The sequence below is a fragment of the Camarhynchus parvulus genome, chromosome 5 (assembly GCF_901933205.1).
Source record: "Camarhynchus parvulus chromosome 5, STF_HiC, whole genome shotgun sequence".
Classification (NCBI taxonomy): Eukaryota; Metazoa; Chordata; class Aves; order Passeriformes; family Thraupidae; genus Camarhynchus; species Camarhynchus parvulus.
This window is the reverse complement of record NC_044575.1, coordinates 32,596,688-32,621,086: the sequence shown is the minus strand read 5'-3', so window position 1 is coordinate 32,621,086 and position 24,399 is coordinate 32,596,688. Positions and strand designations below refer to the sequence as shown.

At 39.2% G+C, this 24,399-nt stretch overlaps 1 protein-coding gene across 1 annotated transcript; it reads right to left on the bottom strand.

Moving 5' to 3' along the window:
• Positions 1-17,844: 17,844 nt before the first annotated feature.
• On the bottom strand, positions 17,845-22,985 carry ACTC1 (actin alpha cardiac muscle 1). Its single transcript, XM_030948698.1, has 7 exons — positions 22,840-22,985; positions 22,119-22,267; positions 21,044-21,368; positions 20,233-20,394; positions 19,929-20,120; positions 18,520-18,701; positions 17,845-18,173 (listed from the first exon to the last, which is right to left on the bottom strand). Exons 2-7 carry the CDS (start codon positions 22,245-22,247, stop codon positions 18,030-18,032), a joined length of 1,134 nt encoding a protein of 377 aa, XP_030804558.1. The 5' UTR covers positions 22,248-22,267; positions 22,840-22,985; the 3' UTR covers positions 17,845-18,029.
• Between the last annotated feature and the right edge of the window lie 1,414 nt (positions 22,986-24,399).

The following is a 24,399-nucleotide window of genomic DNA, read 5'->3' as shown; positions in this document are numbered from 1 at the left end:
AGAAGTTGGAGTTTGGTTTGGTTGGTTTTAAGAGGACTGTGGTATCTATCCAGCTGCCCTGACAACTGAGTGTCTCATATAAACCAAAATTGTCTGTTTGCAGATGGATCTGAAAAAGAGAAATCAAAGCAGTAAGGGAAGCAGTAAGGCATGTGTAGAAGGAGAGAGGGCAGGGAATATGCTAAGAAGCTAATGACAATAATCCTATTTAGCACACCAAACAGAGGGGAAACCCATGATAGAAGCTACCAAAGAGAGGAGAGAAGATTTTGGTTCATAGACAAATAACAGAATTTCTACCAAGGAAAGCTGTTCCCTGATACTGGGATAGAAAACTCTTTTATCTGAGCTTTTAGGACCCTCATATGAAAAGTAATTACATTCTGATCATATCAAAAACTGGTCTATTAATTAACATTTAGTCAGTGTTTGCTGTGTTCCTGATAGCCCAGTCATGAAGACAAGGAGGGGAAATATCATAAATGAATGCTGCAAACATATAAACATTGTTATTAAATTGCTTTTGATTTTAAAATGGTTTAAAGTCAAATTCTTTCAGACCTTTTACAGGAGTGGCATCTCATTCTGGAATACCTGACAACTTTTTTTTCAGCAGTAACCTCGTATGCCACCCCGCAACCACATTCACACATAGGATACTTAGCCTTTCTCTTAAAAAAATTTACAGGACTTCAGACCTTGGTGAGTTTTGGAAAAAAAAAAATCAGTGAGAAGGCCAACATTCATTTTACATGGCTAAAAAATTCAAAGGAAGTTTCTATACCTCAAATTTACATGTATGATTTCTGAGGCTACAAATTTCTGTCCTTTGTATGAGGCCCGACTTGCTGTCAAAATAGAAATAATAAGAATCAACGTGATGTTCTCTGAATGTTTTACACAACAGTGAAAAGTGTATGAAGAATGCAATTGACTGCATTTCCATTACCCTTTATGTGAGACAGCAACATCTGGACTTAGCTGACAAATTGTCTAAATCAAAAAGTGCTCAGACTATGTATAGTCATGACTGTAAGTTATAGACGTAAGAAGATTTGCAGCTTCTAAAAGTTCATCTTAGTTTTTACACCATTCCCCTGAATGCTTCAGCCAATGGCAAAGCCAGGATTTGCAGAGCAGCAGGCTGCCAAAGATGCTGTGGATGTATATTGCAGGGTGTACATATTCAGGTTGGAAACCCATGCCTACATTTCATTCAACAGCATTCAGGATTATCAAAACTTTATGTTTCCTGGCTTATGAAGAATTGTTTCCTAATGAAGCAGCAATAACAGTTTGCAACAGGGACAAGCTTGTCTTGTTCAATATTTTTATCTGTTGCATAGGAAGGAAACAAAATGAACTTGCTATTCCACACATAGGCTTTTGGGTGGTAGGGTGTATTTTTGTTCCTCTTGCTTTGTATTCAAAGAGAAGAAATATTCCTGTTCCATCCAAATTCAGCATAAACTCTGTCATTCCTAACAGGATCTCAAACAAGCTTTGCAAAAAGAAAATTCAGTCTGCATGTGTTCAAAAATGCCAGTATCGTGATATTAATTTCTGATGAAGTAATGTAGCCTAAGTTGATCTTGGATTAGGTCTGAAGAATGAGACTGTATGTGCCCTCAGTTTGAAGCCAAACTGAGGTTAATCTGTCTGTAAGAAGCTGTAGGCCAGATTCTCTCTAAGAAATCCAGCCTTTTGCCCTGATCTGGTTTTGTAAAGGGTCTGGAGAGCAATCAAGTCTCGAAGGATGCACATTCCTCAAGGATGGAGCAGAACAGACCGAGAGCAGAAGTGACACATTTGGCTTGTCTGTCACACCCCCTGCAACCTGGACGTGGAGGACATGAGAGGATCAGGATGAGGCAGCCACACGGCCAGTGCTGTAATGCAGTGTACTAAACAGCATTATTCCCCTCCTTCACTGCTTTCTCTGCTGAGGTTTACTAATGTAAAACCACAGTACAGATCTTACCTGAACCTTCCACACTCACTGCCTCCTTTTAAAGTTACACATTCATCCTAAATTTACACCAAATATTTTATCTTAAAATTAATCAATTATTAGTACTATGCCAACAATCTCTCTCAATGCAATTTTTTGCAGATGCTTGCAGTGGATCCATCATCATAGCAAATGAATTTATGTCATATTTATATTCTAAAATTGCATGGCAAATTACTGTATTTCATTGTTACATTGGAAACCAGTATTTCCACCATTCGTAGCAAACTTGAAGCAAATGACTTAAATAAATTAAAATCAAATTAAATACATATAGGCTATTAATAAAGAAAATAATGGAGTTTTCTTTTAGCAGTTTTTGTGAAAAAACCACATTGCCCTATAGCTGTATAATGCATAATGTGACTGCATTTTCTAACTAGTGTCACAAAAGAGAGATTTTTCAACATTACTGTCATAAAGCTTTAGAACATTCTTTAGAAGACTCTACAATAAATGTTTCACTTCTGATAGTATTTGGTGTAGTCCATGAAATCTAAGTCATTAGCTGCTAAACTGAAAATGTCTTTTTAAGACCTCTCATAGCCATCTGCTATGTTCTGTTTTCATTTGGTGCCATGTGTGTATTAATGAAATGATTGCATCAGATTAAATCTTTTATTCATAAAATCATCTAGGTCATCTGCTTCTACCTACACTTTCTCACTAAAATGAGCATTTGTGTGTACGTTCCCTCCTCACTGTATGAGTACAATTCTAGCTGCAGTTAGCTGCTGAATGTAAATCTTAATAAGAAATCCCTCTCCATGTCTTTTTCTCAAATGAAATTCCCTCAAAGGATAACTCTAGTATATCACAGCAGAGAAAGTGTATTTTTCCCACAGTTTTTAAAGTAATGACTTCCCAAAAGGTAAAAGATTTGGATGTGCTGACGATTTCAGTCCTTGACAAGAGAAAGCAACATTGCAAGAATACTCATTTTGCTGCCAAGAAATGGGTAGCGCACTCTTCCCATCAGTCAGCAGTGTTTGTGTCAAAGCTGTCAATTGCAGGGTGGGCTCCTGTGGTCATTGTTGTGAGCATGGAATAGAGTCTGCATTTATACGCTTCATGCTTGACAGTAGCAGCGTCAAGTGCACAGAATTCAGGGCTTCCTGTAATGCACAGGCAAAACACTCTGATAACTTAATAATCAAATTAAGACTCTATTATGCATCAGAGGCCTATATCTACAAATGAAGATTGCAATAAATGGAAAGCTATTCAAGAAAACAAAGAATGCAATCAGTGAAGAAGGAATAAATCTATGAATAATCATGAATTTGGAAAGTGAGGGTTCATAAGTCATGTTGAAGCTCCATAACAATTCTTGCAAAGGGATAAGGGGGCTACCATAAGAAACATTCACAATGGGGGAGGTACTGAGTAAATATTCTACAATCTTCTGAACTAAAGGGATTTAAAATATCGAAATAGAACTGCTTTAACAACAACAACAAAAAAAATTAAGTATCATACTTTCTAGGTACAGAATATTTTATTTCCTGACAGAAAAAAAATCACCTAAGTTTTATGGGGATCTTGTAAGCTGTCCACAGGGACCTTTCTGTGCACAAATTAACAGCTCAAATCAATTTCCTTGAAAAAACTTGGACCTATATAATGAATTACACTTGCATTTACTTCTGGCATATTTACAGGTCCTAATGCAGCAGCATTTGCACTTCTGGCAAACTCATATTTATTTGCAGGTAGGATGCAGCCAGGGAAATGAAAATATCTTTGAAACAAATACTTATTACTTGACAGGCTCTGCAAAGAAATACAGAAGAAGTAAAATATTCTATTCACCAGATCATCTGCTGCCAGTCTGTTGAGTTTCATTTCTAACTCTCACCTATCTCAAAAAAGGACTCACATTGCGCTAAAGCATCCAAACATCCATTAATGCCATTTCATGGATTATGGTGACTTTTAGGTGTAAATTTGTAAGCCAATCTTACGCAAGTTTTTATTTCAGTTTTCTTTCTAAGTTTTCAGATAGACTAATGAAAAAGCCTTTCAAAAATACCTTGGGCAGAAAAGAGTATGAAGGATTCCTCTATAAACAGATTTAGTACACATTTTAAGCATGAAAAAAAGATCTACATACTAGTATAGTAACTAATTCAATATGGGAGTGAAAATTTTTCACTGTTGAACAAATGATTTTATTCCTAGAGTCTATTCTTCCAAAGACATACATTACAAAATAAATGTAGCCTAATATAACTGATTAGGGCATTGTGGCAAAATACCAGCCAACTATACTATCAGTATGCCAGAGCCAATGCAGACTATTGTTAGACTCAGTTTGGCAAACCTTATTTCTCTCTTTTCCATCAAAAAGAGTTACAAATTTTCATCAGAAGAAACATAATTAAATTTAACTTTAATAATACCTTTAAAAATGTATATTATATCATAATATCTTCATTCTGTGGTAGAAAATTTTCATTGTACTAATAGCAATTCCCACTAGCTTTAGATGAGCCAGAATTTTAAAATCTTGAAGATATTTCTACTAGAACATTTTAACATTTCCTATGGCAGAATATGAATTTTGAGAAAGGTATTGAATGCTTCAGAATACCCAGAAAAATAATATCCAGTAATAAGTAATATCTTCTCTACTGGAACTCCTGGCAGCATTTTCATGCTTTTCCTATTCCATACAAAAAAAAAAAGTATGAGAAATCATGCTTCAGTATTTCAGCATGAATGCATTACATCAAGCACTTTTTTTCGGAGCTACTGCTTATCTCTGCCCTGTCCACATTTGTCTTCAACCAAATGCTGAATCTCTGCACTCCCAGCTGCTTTCAGTTTGATGACGCGAATTTACCAAGGAGTTCTTTTCCTTTGTTTTGATTGTTACACCACCATATGTCTTCAGCGTTCCTGGTGCCCCCATTCTTGTCCTCTCCCTCCTCATCTCGCCAGTCACAGAAGGGAATTCACATTACATTAAAGCTTCCCTTCAGAAGCCAGGCTGAAACAATCCCTTGAAATAACTAGGGCATTCAAGTGATTGACTTGAAAGTAAACTATACCAGTGAATGGGAGTGAAAAGCAGGACCTCAGTAAGAAATGCAGAGGGTTTTTAATCCGTCATTCAAAGATTCTGCAGTTGTAACAAAAGTTTGTGAAATATATTTGATATTCATTCTATTCCAGATACATAAGGTATAAATACATATTCATGGGTGCACGAATGTATGTATTTATGCATGTGTTTCCTGGCTGGGGACTTCTATATGGTAAAACAGAAACTGTTGAGGGACTAGGTGGATCAAGTCAGGTTGCAGAGATGAAAGCCATCCAGCTGGATTTGCACATCACTGAACAAAAGAAATGGCCAGTGCTCCACCTCTGTAGCATAAATACTAGCAAACGTTCTGGGGGGTGGCTGGATGGATGGAAAAAGACCAATTGGCAGCACAGAGGGAAACCTTCTGGACTGCTGGATTGTGGCAAGATGTCGGCGCCCGGGCAGAGAAGTTGGCTGTAAAAGTACATCCAGAGATGAACATGGGCCCAAGAGCTGGGACTATGGAAAAACACCACAATGGATTGGACTGCCAAGATTAGTGTCTCAGGTGGATCTGGACTGACAACATAAGGGTGAATATTTCTGGCTTGGTGGACCCATGACACCTCAGGTCACTAGGGAAGAGACACAACATCCAGATGGGGCTCACAACCGAGGGGTGGATTTAACCATGGACACTATCTCCCAGATTATCCATAACTGTGAAACATGCACTGCAATCAATCAGGCCAAGTGGGTAAAGCCCTGTGGTGTGGGGGATAACAGTAAAAGCATAAGTATAGGGAGGCCTGGCAGATTGATTACATCACCCTTCCCCAAACCAGCCAAAGCAAGTGCTATGTGCTCACCACAGTAGAAGCAGCCACAGAATGGTTGGAGACCTACCCTGTGCCTCATGCCACTGCCCAGAACACCATCCTGGGCCTTGAAAAGCAAGTCCTGTGTAGACCTGGAACTTCAGAATTGAGCTGGACAATGGGACTCATTTTCAAAATAACCTCATAGACACCTGGGCCAGAGAGCACGGTATTGACTGGGGGTGTCATATTCTCTATCATGCACCAGGCTCTGGGAAAATTGGGTGGTACAATGGAGTGTTAAAAACCACACTAAAAGTAGTGGGTGGTGGAACTTTCAAACATTGAGATTTATATTTCAGTGCAAATTAGTTAACACCTGATTATTTAACACCTGATTAATTAACACTGCACGCTCCACCTCTCCAGCTGGCCCTGCTCAGTCAGAACCTGCTTACCACAGAAGGGGATAAAGTCCCCCCACAGTGCATATGAGGAATGTGTTAGAGAAGAATGTCTGGATTAAGCAAAGGCAAACCCATCCATAGGAATTCTCCAGGAATCCTCTTCTATTGAGATTACTGAAGTGAGTTAAATTGGTTCTGTGGGGAAAATGTATTTAAATTCCACAAGATTTTAGACTTTGTCCCAAATAAGATCCTAGGTTAAAGCTTTTGAATTTTGGCTTTCAGTGACATTAGTACACATGGACCAAGAATATATAGTCATGGATTTGAGAAAAGAATCTTATGTACTTTGTGGAGGTCATTAATATTTTTTTTAAATTATTCTCAAATTAATGTAAGTTTATAAATATTCAGTAGTATCGGTTTTTTAGTCTAGAATCTTTAATCTAGTATATAGAGCTAAGGACTTTTACTGGAAATTACGAATTTATAGAGCCAGAACTCTTTCTCAGACCCATCCCAATCATGCACATCTGAAATTTCACAGGTGGTGATTAAAACTGGCATTTTTGTGAGTTCCACAACTGTTACTAACAAACAGCATCTGCTCAGTGCTGTACAACATGCTTTGTTTTCATAACACCATTTGTTAATCTTTCCTAAAGAAAAAGATTTCCAGGATGAGTATTTAATTAAATTTTGTAATGTTTCCATTTCAAAATGGAGCAAAATCAAATTCAGAATATCAATTTCTCTTATCTCACAGGAAATTGAATGCTTACCTATAGATTTTGCAAAATATTTCATGTTCTGAAATACTCAAGTCATAACTATATTTTTCAGAATCTATTAGAAATGGTGTACTTTCAACTATAATGCAGGAATCTATGACACAGCAAGAGAAAAAGATAAATTCGGTCATTCAGGAAACATTGTAGGACAGCTGCAAATGTGTGTGATTTATTTCTGTGTTTTTAAGAAAAGGACAAATCAGCATTATGTGTAATGACGCTATAGATTGGAAGTTACAGTTTATTTTTCTAGATGATGGTGAAACTCACATAATTTCTTGCATAGGTTAGAGTTGCTCAGGGGCTGCACTGATTTATGTACATCCTATGCAAACGTGTCCTCATTTGAATCAAATATTTACTGGCATTTTAGATTTAGAAATTCTGCTCTGCAGTATTTGCAACCTCTTTCACACTTTTCCTGCAAGAACCTGAGGATTGTTTTCCTCTGATCAACTTAACCAAGCTATCACTGATTTATAGGGGAAAAAAAAGAACATTTGTCATGGTACCTTGCTTCATGATTTCGCTAATCTAAAGCTGTGTCTGTTCTACAAGTAGGAAAGAGCATGGAGAGATGTATCTTCCCTTGCTCTGTCCACAACTTTACCACATTCCCAGGAGCTGGGGTCTGGGGTGGGCAGGCTGGCTCACCCTACCAGCAGCACCAAGCATCTCTTTGAGTCATCCTTGGACACATCTCCCACTTGTGCCTGCCCAGCTCCACACCTTGCTGAGGATCAAGGGCAGCTGCAGGGCTACATACACACCTCTTGTGAGGCTAAACACCTAAACCAGAACCTGAACCACAGAGTCTTTAAAATATTTGTCAGTTGAACTTCAAGGGATGCAACCGAGTGTGAACGTCATATATTTATATTTACATGCAAATGGATAAATATTTTATATTGTAAACATTTTTACCAACTATTGATTTTTTTACCAGTCACTAAGATGTATTGTCAATAATACATCAGGTTTTACCTATGTTTTCTGGGGTTTTTTCAGGTTTTCAGGCATCTCTTAGACCTGTAAGAGTGTAAACACACTATGTGTTTGTATGTCTATACCTGCCAAAACATAATAAAAGAAATATATTTTCTTCAATAACCCTCTACATAATATCTCCATTTCACATACAAATTCCTCAAGACAGAATCACTCAGGCTGTATTCAAGCCCATAAGGAGGTCATACCTCCTAACATGGGACAGTAACTCTCCCTTTCCCCATCCTGATTTACTGCACAGAGGCAGGATAAAACACATTCTTCCTTGTGGAAGCTTCTAAGAATGAATCTGCGAAGGACTTGTTGCATCCCAGAGATGTCCCTTTGCCTAAAAAGAAAAGAGGTTTTACAGTGAATCGAAAAGCTAGAAGGACTAGGGCTCCCAAGCTTTCAATTTAATTAAGATTTTTCAACACTTAAAATACATGAAAATTGCACACAGCTTTCAGATGGGAGTTTCAAGATGCCGTGGTGAGACATAGCTCCCCAGCATTTTCTCAAAACAGACCCTCTCCTGATCTTAAAAAAAATAGAAATCAGTTAATTTCCAGCCCTGGTTTCACTGTGTAAGTATATCCATCCTACAATTTTAGTGGACAAAAATCAGGCAAGGTGATTCAAGTATTTTCTGATAAGCACTTAAAGGCTTCATCTCTTTAAAATGCATTTCAATCAGTAATATGTCAAAAAAAGCATGGATAAATTATTGGTCTGCTTTGTTTCATTAGTGTTTTTTGATACACTTCATCACTTTAACTATTTCCTTGGCTTGAGGGATCAGTCTTGGGACAGAAACTGTATTACAAAGGGAAAAGGGTCACAGGAATGCTAGTGCAATGCAGAAGAGAGAAAAATGTCAGCCAGTCCCACAGGGTTTTAATAAATATTTGTGAAGCATATTTAGTTTAATTACACCAACTAGTTATCAAAGTCCAAAGCCACGCTACCTGAAATGTCAGTGCAAACTGTACCTCGGGCTTGAAGGCACAATGCACAGCAAAAATAAATGTGTGAAATCCAAATATGACAGCCATAAAAACAAACAAAACATGAGAGAAAACATGAGCTCAAAGATAGATCAATTAATCCAAAGAACACCAACTAGACAGGTGGATGAGTCACACTCACAGTGTAGGCGCAGCTTCTGCTGAATGGAAAATACAACTTAACACCACATGTTTCACTCTGGAAGACAATGAGGCCAACAGGATAAACTAAATTAGGTGGCAAGCCTCCCACCTGCACCATGACTCTAGAAACATTCTCAAACAGGGAGCTGGGTCTGAGTTTCCCCTTTTGAAAGGTCATTCTTCTTATGATCAGCCCTTCTCTAAAATGTGTTTTTCTTCAGTTTTTAAGATTGGGGTGGGGGTGGGAGCAAGTATAATGTAAATACATTGATTTTGACATCATAAATAAGATGCTATGCTTTGTTTTCACTGGGAGGATTGTTCAGAGAAATATATCAAGAGTATATATTAAAAGAATTAAATTAAAAATATTTAATTGTTCTTTTCCCAGCAGCAGGGGAAAACAGTCTTTCCAGAACTAAAAAATGCCAACATACTTGCTTCACAAGGCATGAGGATTGTCCTGCAGAGACCTATCACAGCTGCCTCTGAAACAAATCAAGCATGCTGCTACAGTGGCTGTAATTAACTTGTTAAAATATTTTTATTTTTCATTAAGCGAACGTGTAGACAGGAAAATCAAATCACAATACACACAGAAAAGGCAAAGTTAAAGAAGTACATAACCCAAATTCTAAGTGGACTTCTGTGACTGGGTATTATTAACCTTCTAACTTAAGAGAGCACAAAAGTGTTTCTTATTTATGATATTTATTATGATAATCATTTTCTCAGAAGTCAGAGAGCATATTCAGAGGTATGCATCAGGTTGCACTAGAATCTAGATTGAATCACACAGTGTGAAATATCCCCAGAAAATGCCCTTTCACAGAGACAAAAATCCACTTGATTCTTTTTAGCTGCTGTATTCAGTGGTTGATTGGAAGCATGCGCTGGAGATTTACAGCATAGGAAGGAATAAAAATGTTTTCGAAAATATCCATACCCTCACCTACTTTAGACAGCCCTACTAGTATCATCAGCTTCAAAACAAGAGCAGTGTTTAGACTTATCTGACCTGAGATTTTGGCCCTTTTTTCTTTTCTTTCTTTTTTTTTTTAATGGACCTAAGAATATAGTGCAGCCTTTTTGTTCCACATTTAAGGTATATCTGAAGTTCTAGTCCTCCAAAGAAATACTTATTGAAACAAAATACATTAGACTCTTCAAGAGATTTTTCAAAAGGTAAATTTGTAAATTTTAAATCATTACAGAAATGGCTGAAGTTTGATACAGTACCCTCTTTCCTTAGCCTACTTCCCTCCATTGCTTTCACCAGGCAAATTGTGGTTTTAGAAAGACTAGGGAATTTGAAGAGAATAGCAAGTGAACGGGAAGAGTTCATGTCATAAATTAACAGCAGGAGTGACTTGTGACACACAGGTCTTGCTGATAGCCCAGGAACTTCATTATATACTCTTCAGTGCCATCTGCTGTAACCAGACGCATTCAAAAATTTCAGAGATAATAAAATAGCCAGTCTCAATAGCTGCATGGCAGGGAACTCTAGGCTTAGGGTTCTTCTATGAGGCTGGAATCCCATTAAGGAATCAAGCACACATCATTGTCAAAGATGAAGAACTTGGTCTCAACTAGGAACACATTCTTTCAACTTTTTGCCTCAATTTCTTAAGCTGTAGCAAAACACCCTTTACACAATTTAGGGAGAATTGTTGCTTTTGCACCACAACACCACCTCCAGCCAAGCAGGGACAGAGCTGCACCTGCTGGTGTGACTTGAGAGCAGCTGTCCATTTCATGTTCACCCTGAGAGCTTGGGAAAGAGAAGTCAAGAAACAATATCTTTCAAGGTACAAGTTGGATTTGGGTGCCTGGACTCCATAAATCTAAACTCATAAACTCATAAGAAAACAGCAAAGCCTTTATCTCCTCTACCCCCAACCATTAAAGCTGCTTTGTTAGATGAAGAAAATATAGCTCCATTAAACACTAATCTTAAGGACATCTTAATGTCCTTTCTGCAGTTATTGCAAAGAAAATAATGATGACTTTTGTGTGCTTCTTAGAGCAAGTGTACAGTGTGATTGATTATATTAATTCTGTCCTTCAGGATTTAGACAGAGCTCTAAAGCTCAGAGTCCTAGAGAACAACTATCTGCAGAAAAATCATTTTTTCCAACAGGAATTCCACAATTGTTCATCACAAGTTATATAATGCATTTTCCAATAGAACATTTCATAAAATTCATGTACTGTCATGTATATTTTGTCTGTGTAAATTATATGCCACAGCATCATAGAATCATAAAGTTTGGAAATGACCCTCAAGATCATCAAATCTAACCTTTGCCCAAAAATCACCACTAAACTATAACACAAAGTGTTACTCCATGATCTGTTTTATGTTAGCTTTAGGACGCTAAAACTTACATAAGGACTCCATTTCTCTGGATGCTACAGACAGACACACAGAAATATTTCCTATACCTAAAACCTTTTAATCTAAATAGTCAAAACAAAGGAAAAGAAAATCAAACCAAACATCTTTTTTTCTTTTTTCATACAGAGAAATTCCAGCCAGTAGCACCTGCACTGCATTTCCAGAATGGGGAGTACTGTAGATTTAGGAAAGAACCACCAGCAGTTTGTTGGGTTTTGCATAGCAGTATTTATCTGTTCTGTGGTATTTGTGGCATTCTCTATACTTAGATTGGCAAATGCCACAAATTCCATGGTAAATTTAAACACTGTGAGTGATAAATGTCAAGCTTTTAATAGCACCCACTGTACCTCTGTCACCACATGACCCTATTAGGAGACTGCACAATCACTATCTCTGTATAATTTCTTATACAAGAAATAGCCTTACAGCACTTTCAATGGCAAGATATTTGCTTTGTGTGAGCAATGGAGCTCTTTGAATATCTCCTGCAAAAAGAAGAGCCTGCGGGATACTTACTATTCCTGATGATTTCACTTGCTTTTTATTTACAAAAATAAAGTCAGAATGCAGTTTCCTATTTCCATTATGTGCCAGTACAATGGACAGAATTCACGATCTTAGCTGAAATGTCAGAAAAAGTTTGATGAAAACAGGTGACAATATGTTCCATCAGAAGGAAAAGTCTACAAAACCATTGCTGCAGCCATTAAAATGCAGAATGTGACACCAGATATCACAGAAGTTTTCTCTGGCCATTTTTTACACTTTTATATTATCTCTGTGGCACTTTTTGAGTGTAGATTGTAAGAAGGAAAGAGTATTTCACGTTGTCACTAAAAATACTTAAGTTCTGATCTCAGAATTCCAAAGTTCTGAGGTTTTCCTCTGAGCACAAAAATAAATCAAGAATTAACTTCTGCCTTAGGAACAAAGCTACAAAATATTCACAGTTTTGTCTCACTAAAATACCTCTGTGATGTTTCTGACAAGAAATATTTTGCTTTCCATTTGCTGTGTGGTACAGATGTGGTCTCTGAAACTTGTTACCAAGTCAGAGATGCTCTTCCATGGCAAAGTTAAAGAGAAGGCTTAGGCAAAATATTGGTATGCATATATATGCACAAATATGTAAAAATATATTTCAGTGTGCATGTATATTATATATACTTCTAACATATACATATAAGAAGTAAAGTGTTTTTTCTTATGACTTGTTCAGTTGTTCGTCTTTAAAATCTGCTGAGATTTCTAGTTCTGCAAGAACTCTTCTCCATCCTGACTTATCAGAAAATCAGAGCATTGTAAACAAACATATACGTACAGACCTAAAGTAGACAATTTTCTTGTTTAAGGTTAATGGCTCTTATTCTCTTTAGGTTTGGGGTTTGGTTTTTTAATATAAAATAGTGACTGTTTTTGAAGATGGAAGTCTGTGTCTTGGAAATAATTTATATAATCAAAATTAAATATAAATAAGATTGAATGTGAAATTTAGTGTCAGAACTCATCTATTATATGAGGATATGGCTTATATTCCCTGAATGTTGATTCTTTCCTTGATAGCAGATACTGTAAAATCACTGAGCTTCCAGATGCTGTGGAAGATCTCCCCACAGCTATTGGCCCAGCAATATGTGCCTCCCAGACCCTTTCCCTCCCAGAAGGCATCAGCTCCACCTTTCACCTGCTTGCTGTCACAACCAGCTGCCTGGAGCTGCAGAGGGGGACACCTGTGTGGCAGGAGTTGCCGTGCTGCTGTATTTCCACTCTCCCTAGAAGAGCTAACATTCCCTCTAACATTCAGGAGCTCCTTGATTTCCCTCCGAGCACCACCTTTTTTTTTCTTTTTGCAAAAGCATGTCCAGAAGCCACACTGCAACTCCCAAGGCTTTTGGGATCCTTTGGAAAGAAATCTCATGTAGACCTCATTATCATTGACAATGATAATGTCAATGACAATGTTAATCACCCTTTCTGGTGATCTAAACCTGAGGGGCTTAGAGACTCAGAACTAATCTTTAAGCTCTTTCTTACTGCCTTGCTACCTTCATCTTGTTTGTACCTTCCCAGACTTATTATATCATTTACATGTTATACAAATCTATGTCAGTAAAGCTTTAAGCTATGCCTCATCTACTTTTTTCTCTGTATGAATAAATATCTCCTGGTTAAAAAAATGTTTCTAAAATACAATTAATCTCCTCTACAAGAGCATACTACCCTGCTTTTTGTAGACAACATATATATTGCATTTTGTGAATTCTACCTTTATGATGATGGCAACATAAAATTGCCCCCAGATATATTAATTTGTGCTGATGCCTACTATAACTATATTAATTTCATCCAATATTATTCACAATGGACAGCTTAATTATAAATTAAATCCATCCTTTAAATATATAACAGCATTAGAACATCCTTCCAATAATTAAGATTTCTGATTGCTTACTTTTTATGTTTCAGCAATTGTAGCCATCCTCAGGATAAAAAGCAAAGGTAATTGGTAGTATATTAACTGCCTGAATTGTTTCTTTCTGAAGGGTAATGAGTGAGATTTAATAATCACTCAATTTTATAGTATTTTATTCTCTTTCTTGTATCTTGATAATGACAGATACTTCTGCCACAGGTTGCTTCAGGGTAGGACAGGATTCAGCTGTTACTGGAAGCAAGCATCATTCTCTGCCCAGGCCTCATATACAGTTCTACAAAGAGCAGGAGTTTGTCTATTTTTTTCTATTTTAGTGTTAGTATTGTAGGTTAATCTGACTGTCACATGTATTTAGAGTCACTTGATGTGACTAAGTATAAAACCCTCTCATTCTATATTAAAAAAATTATCACTCTACAGAATTCAATTATTCAAGCCAAAATTTTTCCTATTAGTGCTACCCCTCAGGCTGACTTCTTAACGCTTTAGCTAAAACAGCCTTTTAAGAAAAGATTAGTGCAAAGTAGACAACTCTGTCAAATTTATGACTTTGCTATCAATTTTTATGGAAACTTTAAGCACAAACAAACATCTGAAATATCTCTTTATTTCCTGTAAAAAAAAAATCATCAATATTTTTAAGCAGAATTGCAATGATTCCTTAGCACACATCTAGTAGAGATATTAAAAGCATTGTGTTTTGATGGTAATTCTCAATACTCCCCAAATGCCAACATGCTCATCAGTCTACAAGGAAAGTTTTCTGTAAGATCTGAGGGCCAACCAGCAGTGCTAATATCTCAATGCCTTTCAGTCAAAAGCATAAGTACTGGGCAGTGTTTTTGTGGCTGCCAGAACAGGCAATAAGATTTTGTCTCAGCTCTTACTGATGTATGTCAGTATTTCTTAATACTATTTAGCCCTTCCTACTGAATAAAGCTTCTTTATGTAGCTTAAAATCAGATCAGACTAACTTCCACAGAATTCCTCTCCATTTTATATATAGAGCAGCAAGGAGCTGCAAAGTCAAATAACCAGACACCCTTCAGCGTGGCAGACAGACCTTTTACCATGTATTCACACTGCTTTTCAAAATATGTGTGTTGAATCTATAATTTGGCTAAACATTTATTCTTGTTCTTCCATCGAAAGGGCATCTCATCAAAAGCTGTGAAGGTTGGCTATGTTCCTTTAGTCTTCAAATAATGTCAATTTCTTCATTAGGTGAGGTGTTTCAGAGGTGAAGATTGTTTACCACAGCAATCTTGGGTACAGATATTTTTAAATCTACCTTTTTCAAGGAAATATCCAAAGTAATTTTACCTATCATATGGGTGCACTGCAGTTAGTTTCTGCATCTCATTTCACCATCTTCATTTTGCATGCAAAATGTATAACACATTAATTCTTGTAAAATGTAAACCGAAGGCAAATTTAACAGTAGCCTGTCCTATCAGTATTTTGAATCCTAGACTATGACTTAATATTCAATTTTCTCTCAATCAATTTAGATCTAGCTTTGCTTTCAGAAATAGTTATTATAATTCCCATATGAATTAATTACTTGTTTTCACTGCAATGAGTGGGAATGCATAATTTTCCATGGCCAAATATGGGATAATTGCACTAAAAATGAATGCATATGGAAAAACTCTGTAAGAAGAAGAAAAGAGTAAGGCATTGATACTTTTTTTAGTCCTGCCCTACCTATATGCAAGCACATGACTATTTTGTACAATCCTTGCTGCTCCTATCCATTTCCACAAACTGTGAATTACAAGCCCCGAAATGCCTGTGGAAGGAATGTTTCCACCAGTCCTGTAGTCAGTGGCTTCCTTCAGTTCCCTGCTCATGCCCACACACCCAGCAGTGAATCCCTGATCAGAGCTGTGAGAGTGGTGCCAAGTGCTGCCTGCCATTCCTGACCTGTCAGTCAGAGCCAGTCAAGGCAGGCATCCACTAGGGCTGACTTAGCACGCCCTTTGCATACTTGCTTAACATTTTAAGCTCCAATTAGTTGCAATTTATGTCCAGTACCACCCTATTAATTCACACAAATACCTGAGATAACCTTTCTGCCCAGCCAAATCTTTCAAATTAGCAAGCAAGCCAAGTGAAAAAAGTGCAATGGCTCTAAACAGCGATACGCAAAAGTCATTGGCAAACATCTGTGTTGGTCAGCCATCTGGAAGAGTTCCCACGTTTTCAAGACACAAGAAATTTCTCCATGGTATGAATTTCAGAATAATTACCTTTGGTGGGAACTTTCTTGAGAGCAGTGGAGGCTGTTGACTTTGCCTTAACAGATCCACATGTTAATAAAGTTCTATTTTATTATATGAAGGCCTATTTGCAGCAACATTTCAGTAATACTCTGTGCACTATTAAAATGAGTATTTCACATTTATGTTTAAATGTTCGTATTGTTAAAATTTCATTTTTGTTTGCGTAAAATATTTAAATGAATATCCATATTGTGAAATATTTTATGTGTCATGTTTATGTTTAAATTTCTTTATATTTGAAAATACCATCCAACTTCTCTGCCCAACCCCAAAAATATCTAGAAATATTTTAATATTTTGATTGCAAGGGGATGCTAGGAAATTACAGTGGTCCCCCAGTAAAATGCCACCTAATGATAAATAAATTAGGGGCAAACATTAAGTATATCTTCATCTTTTTGAAAATAGTAAAATTGGTTCAATATAATTACAGACCACATCTAATTACTATTTTTAATGCCTTTCAAGAAAATAACAGCAAAGAGGAACAGAAAGTTTCCCAACAAATGTGTAAATTTTTTTTTAATTACCATTGGATTATAAAGTTAGCATAAAGTCTTATATTTTCAAACAGCTCTGATGAAACTCAGCTAACTAACTACATACACAGTCTGATACATGCTTTAACTGATTTCCTAAATCAAACTTGGGCAGTACGTAGTTCAAACTAAGACACTGACTGGTTCCATTACTTTTATGAAAATGCCCCAGATCATTCTGTACTTCCCTTTTTAGCTATTACTTTTTGAAAAAAAGTCAAAAAGCCCAGATATAAGAAGTCTTGGTGAGGAACACAAATGGCCACAGAAGTGTGCAGTTTATGATTGTAGTATCTGGGTCAAATAGCAAAGAAAGGATAGCAAAGATTAAGGATTAAATTTGCCTAAGACATATGAATGACAATGTGAAAATAATTGTGATTGTAACAATTCTGGGTTTATACAACAGAAGTTTGATTCCTGTGCATTAGTACAATAAAGACTTCACTTCTTTATCTCTCTGGCTTTGAAGATATAGGGGAAGATGAGTAAGCTGTCAGTTTCAATTAATGTTTTGTCATAAATATTTATGGCCCATGGAAAACAATTGCATGGCTCTTTAGGATTGAGCTAATTATTTATAAATCACATTCTAAATGCATTAACATAATTCTTTTACAGAAGCTTTGGCTTTTAATAAATGAATATTAAAATGTCTGGGTTGCAATAAATGGGATAGAAGAATCTTTCTAAAGTGAGTGAGTAAGTATGAGAGGTTTCCTTTCACTTTTTCCACTTACTGGGTCAGCCCTAAGGCTTTTTCTTTATAAGCCTTGAAATATACTATTTCTTTTGTTCCAAATTTCAAAATTAAAACTATAAAGTGTAAATTCTTACTAACAGAAAACAATGACCCTAACATGCATATATCAGTTAGGACATGGATGCAGTAAAAGTATTCACAGGTCTGATGGGAGTTTCCAAATCCCAGGGGTTTAGTCTCATTTTTCTGACCGAAAAATATTTTAAATAAGACAAAGACAATATTTTGTAGGTTGCAAGTCCCAGATCTCGTTTATTTATAAAGCAATAAATATTAGAAGCACAAATAAATTGCACGGGTGTGTAAACAAACTGTACAATGACTGAAGAGTTCGGGAAGGTTTGCCAGAAGACTCCAAGAAGCATATTGTCGTCATCCTGAGTGGGAAATAAATTGAGGGGGGAGTGCTTAGAAGCACTTGCGGTGTACAATGGATGGACCAGCTTCATCATACTCCTGTTTGCTGATCCACATTTGCTGGAAGGTGGACAGAGATGCTAGAATGGAGCCACCAATCCAGACAGAGTACTTGCGTTCAGGAGGAGCAATGATCTAGGATAAAGAAAAGCAACAAAATCCTCATTTCTGAACAATGAATCCATACTGCAATGCTACACAGCACTAGATATTTCCTTAAGCAAGTAAAGAACATTTCTATAACAGTATTGATCTTCAGCAGCCCTTAAAATACATGTAATGTATTAAAAAATCTGTAATCATATTTTCTTCTCTTCTAACACTTGCTTCTAAGATAATTATTCTGATTCAATAGAATTTCTGCTCATCTGCCCATCAGCTGTTGATCTCATTTTTGAGTTGTTCCCATATCCCAGTTTAATGAAGCTGACATTGTCTCCACCTTTATCCACATTTTATAACACAGAGGCAAGTTCCTTACCTTGATCTTCATAGTGCTAGGAGCAAGGGCAGTGATTTCTTTCTGCATGCGGTCAGCGATGCCAGGGTACATTGTTGTACCACCCGAGAGGACGTTGTTAGCATAGAGGTCCTTACGGATATCAATATCACACTTCATGATGCTGTTATAGGTAGTTTCATGGATACCAGCAGATTCCATACCTTGAGAAAAAAAAGACAGTAGGCCAGAGAATTATATAAGAGGTCTCCATGAAATGAAACGCTGGCATCCCTGATCATCATTAACATGAACTTTTTTGGCCTTCTTCTTGTAAAAATGTTTCCTGATTATAAAGTGTTACAGAAAAATATTAAAAAATAGAATTACAAAACTAATTTAGGAAGTGAACATTATTTGTTAGAAAAGGTAAGAATCATAATGCATGTGCAAAGGCAAGAGACTCAAATATAACAAGTAGAGATAACAAGTAGACATGTGACATAAACTCATTTAGTAAATGTCAGTGGAACAAGGGTATCAAGAACAAAAAACGTGACTATTGGTTTACATCAGTCTCACTGAAAGCATTAGCTGAATATAGTAAAGACAGCAAATTAAGACAATAAAAATAGTTCAAGTAGAACTAAAGAAGGCAACAGCAACTTCTTCAGTCTACTCAAAATGTAGTCTATACTACTCAGAATCATCAAGGCAAGACATAACTATGACCTAGAATAAGATATTCGTACTTGATGGTAAGAAGAAAGAAACAAGAAGCAAGTGGTTGTAGGTTGCATTCCAGTTTGTTAATTTTAACAGGTGCTTCCTGAAAGGGCTGACACTGGATCCACAGTAAGAAGTCAGCTGATGAACAACTGCGTGTACTGCTTGGGACTTAAGAGTGTAACATTTGCTGCATCTGTCAGCTGCGTGCATGACCAGCAAGGTTTACCATCTCAACCATGGCAATGTTAATTAGAGTGTATATAAATACACACACACCTTCACTCCATGTCCTTCCCCTCTCTGACACTTTGCTTCTTCATGGAAATAGATACTGTTTTGAGTGTAAGCCTTACAAATACAGCTCTGAAGGCCATCCTTGCCATCCGTGATACAGAATCATAAAATGTCTTGAGTTGTAAGGGACCCGTAAAGATCACAGAGTCCAACTCTTTAATGATGGTATTGTAACTGTATGTTTTATCATTAAAAAACTATGACCCTAAAACTTGATCTAAACACTGCAGCAAGAGCCTGGAACTCAGCGAATTACCAGATTAGTTCACATCAAGCCCATTTATAGGAACCAAATTATCTAAATTATTATTCATTCATGTCGGATTTTGTGCAAATTTAGGTAATCAGGAAGAGGAGCGGGGCACCTTCCAAATCTTCTGATTCATTCATACCTCCTACAGAAAGGAGAATTTCCTGGGAACACTTACCAATGAAGGATGGCTGGAATAAGGTTTCAGGGCAGCGGAAACGTTCGTTACCAATTGTGATCACTTGACCATCAGGCAATTCATAGCTCTTTTCCAGAGAGGAGGAAGAGGCAGCAGTGGCCATTTCATTCTCAAAGTCCAGTGCAACATAGCACAATTTCTCTTTGATGTCACGGACAATCTCACGTTCCGCTGTAGATATAGGAGAATCAAATCAATCTTTGGATAAGCACAACACTAGAGAAGATGGTGGGCCAAGAGAGATGTGAGGATTTCCATAGCAGAGAAAAGCTGAAGGACTGACCTGTTGTCACAAAGGAGTAGCCACGCTCCGTGAGGATCTTCATGAGGTAGTCAGTCAGATCCCTGCCAGCCAGATCCAGACGCATGATGGCATGAGGCAAGGCATACCCTTCATAGATTGGTACATTGTGGGTGACACCATCTCCAGAATCAAGAACAATACCTGGGAGAGAAATGTCAGAGAGCAGCTGCAATCACCTAGCAAATGCTTAGAGCCCTTACACACAGGAAGCAGCTAGAAACACAACAAAATAAAAGATTTTTCAGGTAATATAAAGTAGCATAATTCTTTTTCAGTCACAAAGATCTTTCCAATTCTTTCTGCCTCTGCTTGCCTTGACATTCGTGAGGTGTGTGAATTTTCACAGAGAATTGTTGTTCCATACATATTTTAGGATAACCCATAAAACCTGTCTTCCACCACTACTATACTGAGCAGCAAGAATATTTGCAATAGTGACTGTCTTGGTCTGATAATGGGCATCTTTTGGTCCAGTTTAAACCCTTAAACTGGTGTAACACTTCTGTGACTGCAGTATCCCTACAGGAATGTCTCCTCATTTGCACCACAACAAGCAGTGGCACAGCCAGTTCCATGGTGCCTCTCCAAAAGCAAATTGTCTGTGGAAAGAACAATGTGGACCTATTTTGTACTGGCTTTTATGCTACTGTTATCATTAATTGCTATAAATGAAAAAGACCTATTTTTCTGTAAATTGAATGAGTTATGATGTGTTTTCCTATTTGGAGTGGAAAGGAAGGAGAGTTCCTGAAAGGAAACAGAATCTAAGCTGTGTTTATTTGTTTTTTACCTGTTGTGCGACCAGAAGCATACAGGGAGAGGACAGCCTGGATTGCCACATACATAGCAGGTACGTTGAAGGTCTCAAACATGATCTGGGTCATCTTTTCACGATTAGCTTTAGGGTTCAAGGGGGCTTCTGTGAGCAAAGTAGGGTGTTCTTCGGGGGCCACACGGAGTTCATTGTAGAAAGTGTGGTGCCAGATCTTTTCCATATCATCCCAGTTGGTGATGATGCCATGTTCAATTGGGTATTTCAAAGTAAGGATACCTCTTTTGCTCTGAGCTTCATCACCCACATAGGAATCTTTTTGACCCATACCAACCATAACACCCTAAGAGAAGAAAACACAGAAAAGCATTATTTGAGGAAGACAACATCACAGAGCCCAAACAACTACATCACAGACAGCTAGCCTGAAGCTGAGTCAGGAGAGGATTAGGCTGGATATTAGAAAAAGGTTCTTCACCCAGAGGATGATTGGGCACTGAACAGGCTCCCCAGAGAAGGGGTCACAGCACCAGCCCTGACATGATTCAAGCAGAATTTGGGCAACTGTCTCAGGCACATGGTGTGACTCCCAGGGATGTCCCATGCAGGGCCAGGAACTGGACTTTGATGATTCTTGTTGGTCCCTTCCAAGCCAGGATATTCTATGATCCTGCAATTCTAAATATCTTAATTTCAAGAAACGTACTAGCAGTCACACCCCTGAAAGGCTGTTTGGGAAAATAAATTTAACATTATTAAAATATTAAGTCAACAGAATCTGAGGTGTTCTCTCTTTTTTTCCTTACATGAGATTAATGGATTTCCCCCCATTTATAATTCACCTCTTTTATTCATATTCTTTTTTCTTATTTGTTTCTTTCTGATTTCCAAAAATTTGACTGAAAGTAAACTGCACAATATCATGAGCAGGAAACAGGTCAATACAGAGGGAAATTAGCATTCGACTGATCAAAGATACTTCATATTGCTATGCAACCTTAGCAGTAATTTTTCCAGGATTTAAAAAATACAAATTGCAAATGTTTTCATTTTAAAAATCACTTTTTATGGAGTGTCCTGCCTCTAAATTTACCTGGTGCCTCGGGCGACCGACGATGGACGGGAAAACGGCCCTGGGGGCATCGTCCCCGGCAAACCCCGCCTTGACCAGCCCCGAGCCATTGTCGCACACCAGTGCGGTGGTTTCCTCGTCGTCACACATCTTGGGGAGGAAGCACGAACCTGGAAAACAGCACGGTGGCACGTTCAGAGCCTCGCGGGCAGCCCCTCCGCGCCCTCCCGCCCGCCATCCCGGGGAGCACGGCCGGATCGCTGCGGCGGGAGCGGGAAATTTGAGTCGTCCCGGGAGGATGCTCGGCGGCTCGTGGGCAGGGCTCTAAACGGGATCCGTCAGCCGCTTTCTTCTGCGCGCTTTAAAAGCGGCCCCAGCTTGTAAGACGCTCAATTCGGGCGTCATTAGCGGATCCCTCTGGCCGCAGATGGAAAAGGGAGGGAAAGCTTTTTAAATCGCAGAGATGTGTCCGGCCCGGAGCGTTTCGCGGGGGGCGAGGCGGCGCGCCCGTCGGAGCGCGGGCGTTGTCCCCGGCAGGAGCAGCGCCCAGCCGGGAGCTGCACGGCCCCAGTCCCGGCCGCGCCTGCCGCCCGGCGGTGCCTCCCGCCCATCCCTCCCGTGTATTCCATCCCTCCGTGTATTCCATCCCTCCCGTGTGCTCCATCCCGTCCCGTCCCGTCCCGTCCCACCCAGAGCCTCCCGGCCCGCCCCTCGGGGCTGCGCGTGCCGCCGCGCTACTCACCAGACCAGCACCGGCGGCGGGGGGCAGCGGAGGAGACCCTGGCTGCTGGCTCGGCGGAGACGCCCCAATTTATACCCCCCGAGGGGCAGCGTCGTGCGAGGCCGCGGCGGGCCGGGGCAGCCACCTTCTCCTTATTTGGTCGCTCCCGCGGCCCCGAGCGGCCGCGCAGCCATGAATGGAGCCGGGCCAGCCCCGGCGCGGCGCGGCCGCTCGGCCCATGTAAGGCAGGCGTGGGGCAGCGCGGCCCCGGCCGCCGCATGGCCAAATAGGGAGCCCAGCGCAGCCCCCGGGGGTCAGCGCCGCCGGGCAGGGGCTGCAAGGGGCCGGGAAGGGGCCGCAGCCCGGCCCGGCCCCCGGGGTCAGCAGCCGCCGGTGCCCGGCCAGGTGCGGCGCCTCCAACTCGTGATGCTCGGGCTTGGCGGAGCGTGGAGGAAGCCGCACGGGTGTTCTCTCCCGCGGCCTTTCATTTTTCCACCGAAAAGAAAAGGCCAGTCGAGCTTCTATTTAATCAACGAGTGATGAGATTACTTCGGTGCCAACAACTGAGGCTCCTCTCCTTCATGGTGGCGGCATCAGCTCTTCTGTGTTGCCTTAGGAGGGAGCAGTGCACACTCAATTTCTTTTAAACTTTGATGAGCACATGCTGCAAAAATCACCCTTTTCTCTGCTTTTGGCTGACGTCTATAGTGCAAAATGGAATGCGCTCACTTATGTTAATACGCACATACTTAAACTCTTCATCTTTGCTCTTTTAATGCACATCAGATCAGCAAGGGATAGTGATATGTCTAGGGCAGAGGATGAGATATGGAAATAGCTTGGACAAAACCCAGCTATGGTATTAATGTAATGTGACAGTTGTTTTCCTGCTCAGTTGTTGAAACATCCACATTGATAATTTGTTGCAGCAGTGGAACCTAGAAAATCCATGTGTCTTCAGGACTTTTTTTTGTTTGTTAAAAATAGACTGGAGAGGCATCCCTTGAGTGGGTTTGGCCTGGTATGTGAAAGCAGAGATTGTCAACTCATGTCCCAGAGAAACTCATTATAATGTGGAGTACAGTGTCCTCCAGGAGTTCATCTTGTAAAGTGCCCCGTGTCTGCCTGTGAAACAATGCTAGGATGCAGCAGGGAGAATTGAGGTTTGGGACAGGAGGGAATGGTGAGATTCAAAGTCAAGGGAGGAACACTCAAGTGGATCAGCTGATTAAACACAGGTCCAGTTTATGAGATGCCATACAAAGGCTGGCAGACATCACATGGATGTATACATCTTAAATTATGTGGAAGGAAAGAGCTTGTGAATGCTACACAACCTGCAGTCTGGGGGCTTTGAGAAGTGTCCAGGGAAGAACAGTCTGCACGGTGGTTTAGCTCTGACAAAGCATGCAATAACTGGAAATCACTATTTGTTTATCAACGATATCCAAAGGGGGTGTCAGAGACCCTCAGACTGATTTCTTCTGAAATCAGAGATTGTGGCATCAGTTTCCTTGTTTCTAGCACAATTAATGAGGTGGTTAGCTCCACCTCAACCCCAGTTTATCTTGGGTTTGTGCC

Coding starts and splice junctions, on each gene's coding strand:
- ACTC1 (XM_030948698.1), bottom strand. CDS start 22,247: ATGTGTGACGACGAGGAAACCACCGCACTGGTGTGCGACAATGGCTCG. Junction 20,395..21,043: donor TGCTTCTGGTCGCACAACAG/GTAAAAAACAAA, acceptor TTTCTCTCCCAG/GTATTGTTCTTGATTCTGGA. Junction 20,121..20,232: donor CTACTCCTTTGTGACAACAG/GTCAGTCCTTCA, acceptor CTATATCTACAG/CGGAACGTGAGATTGTCCGT.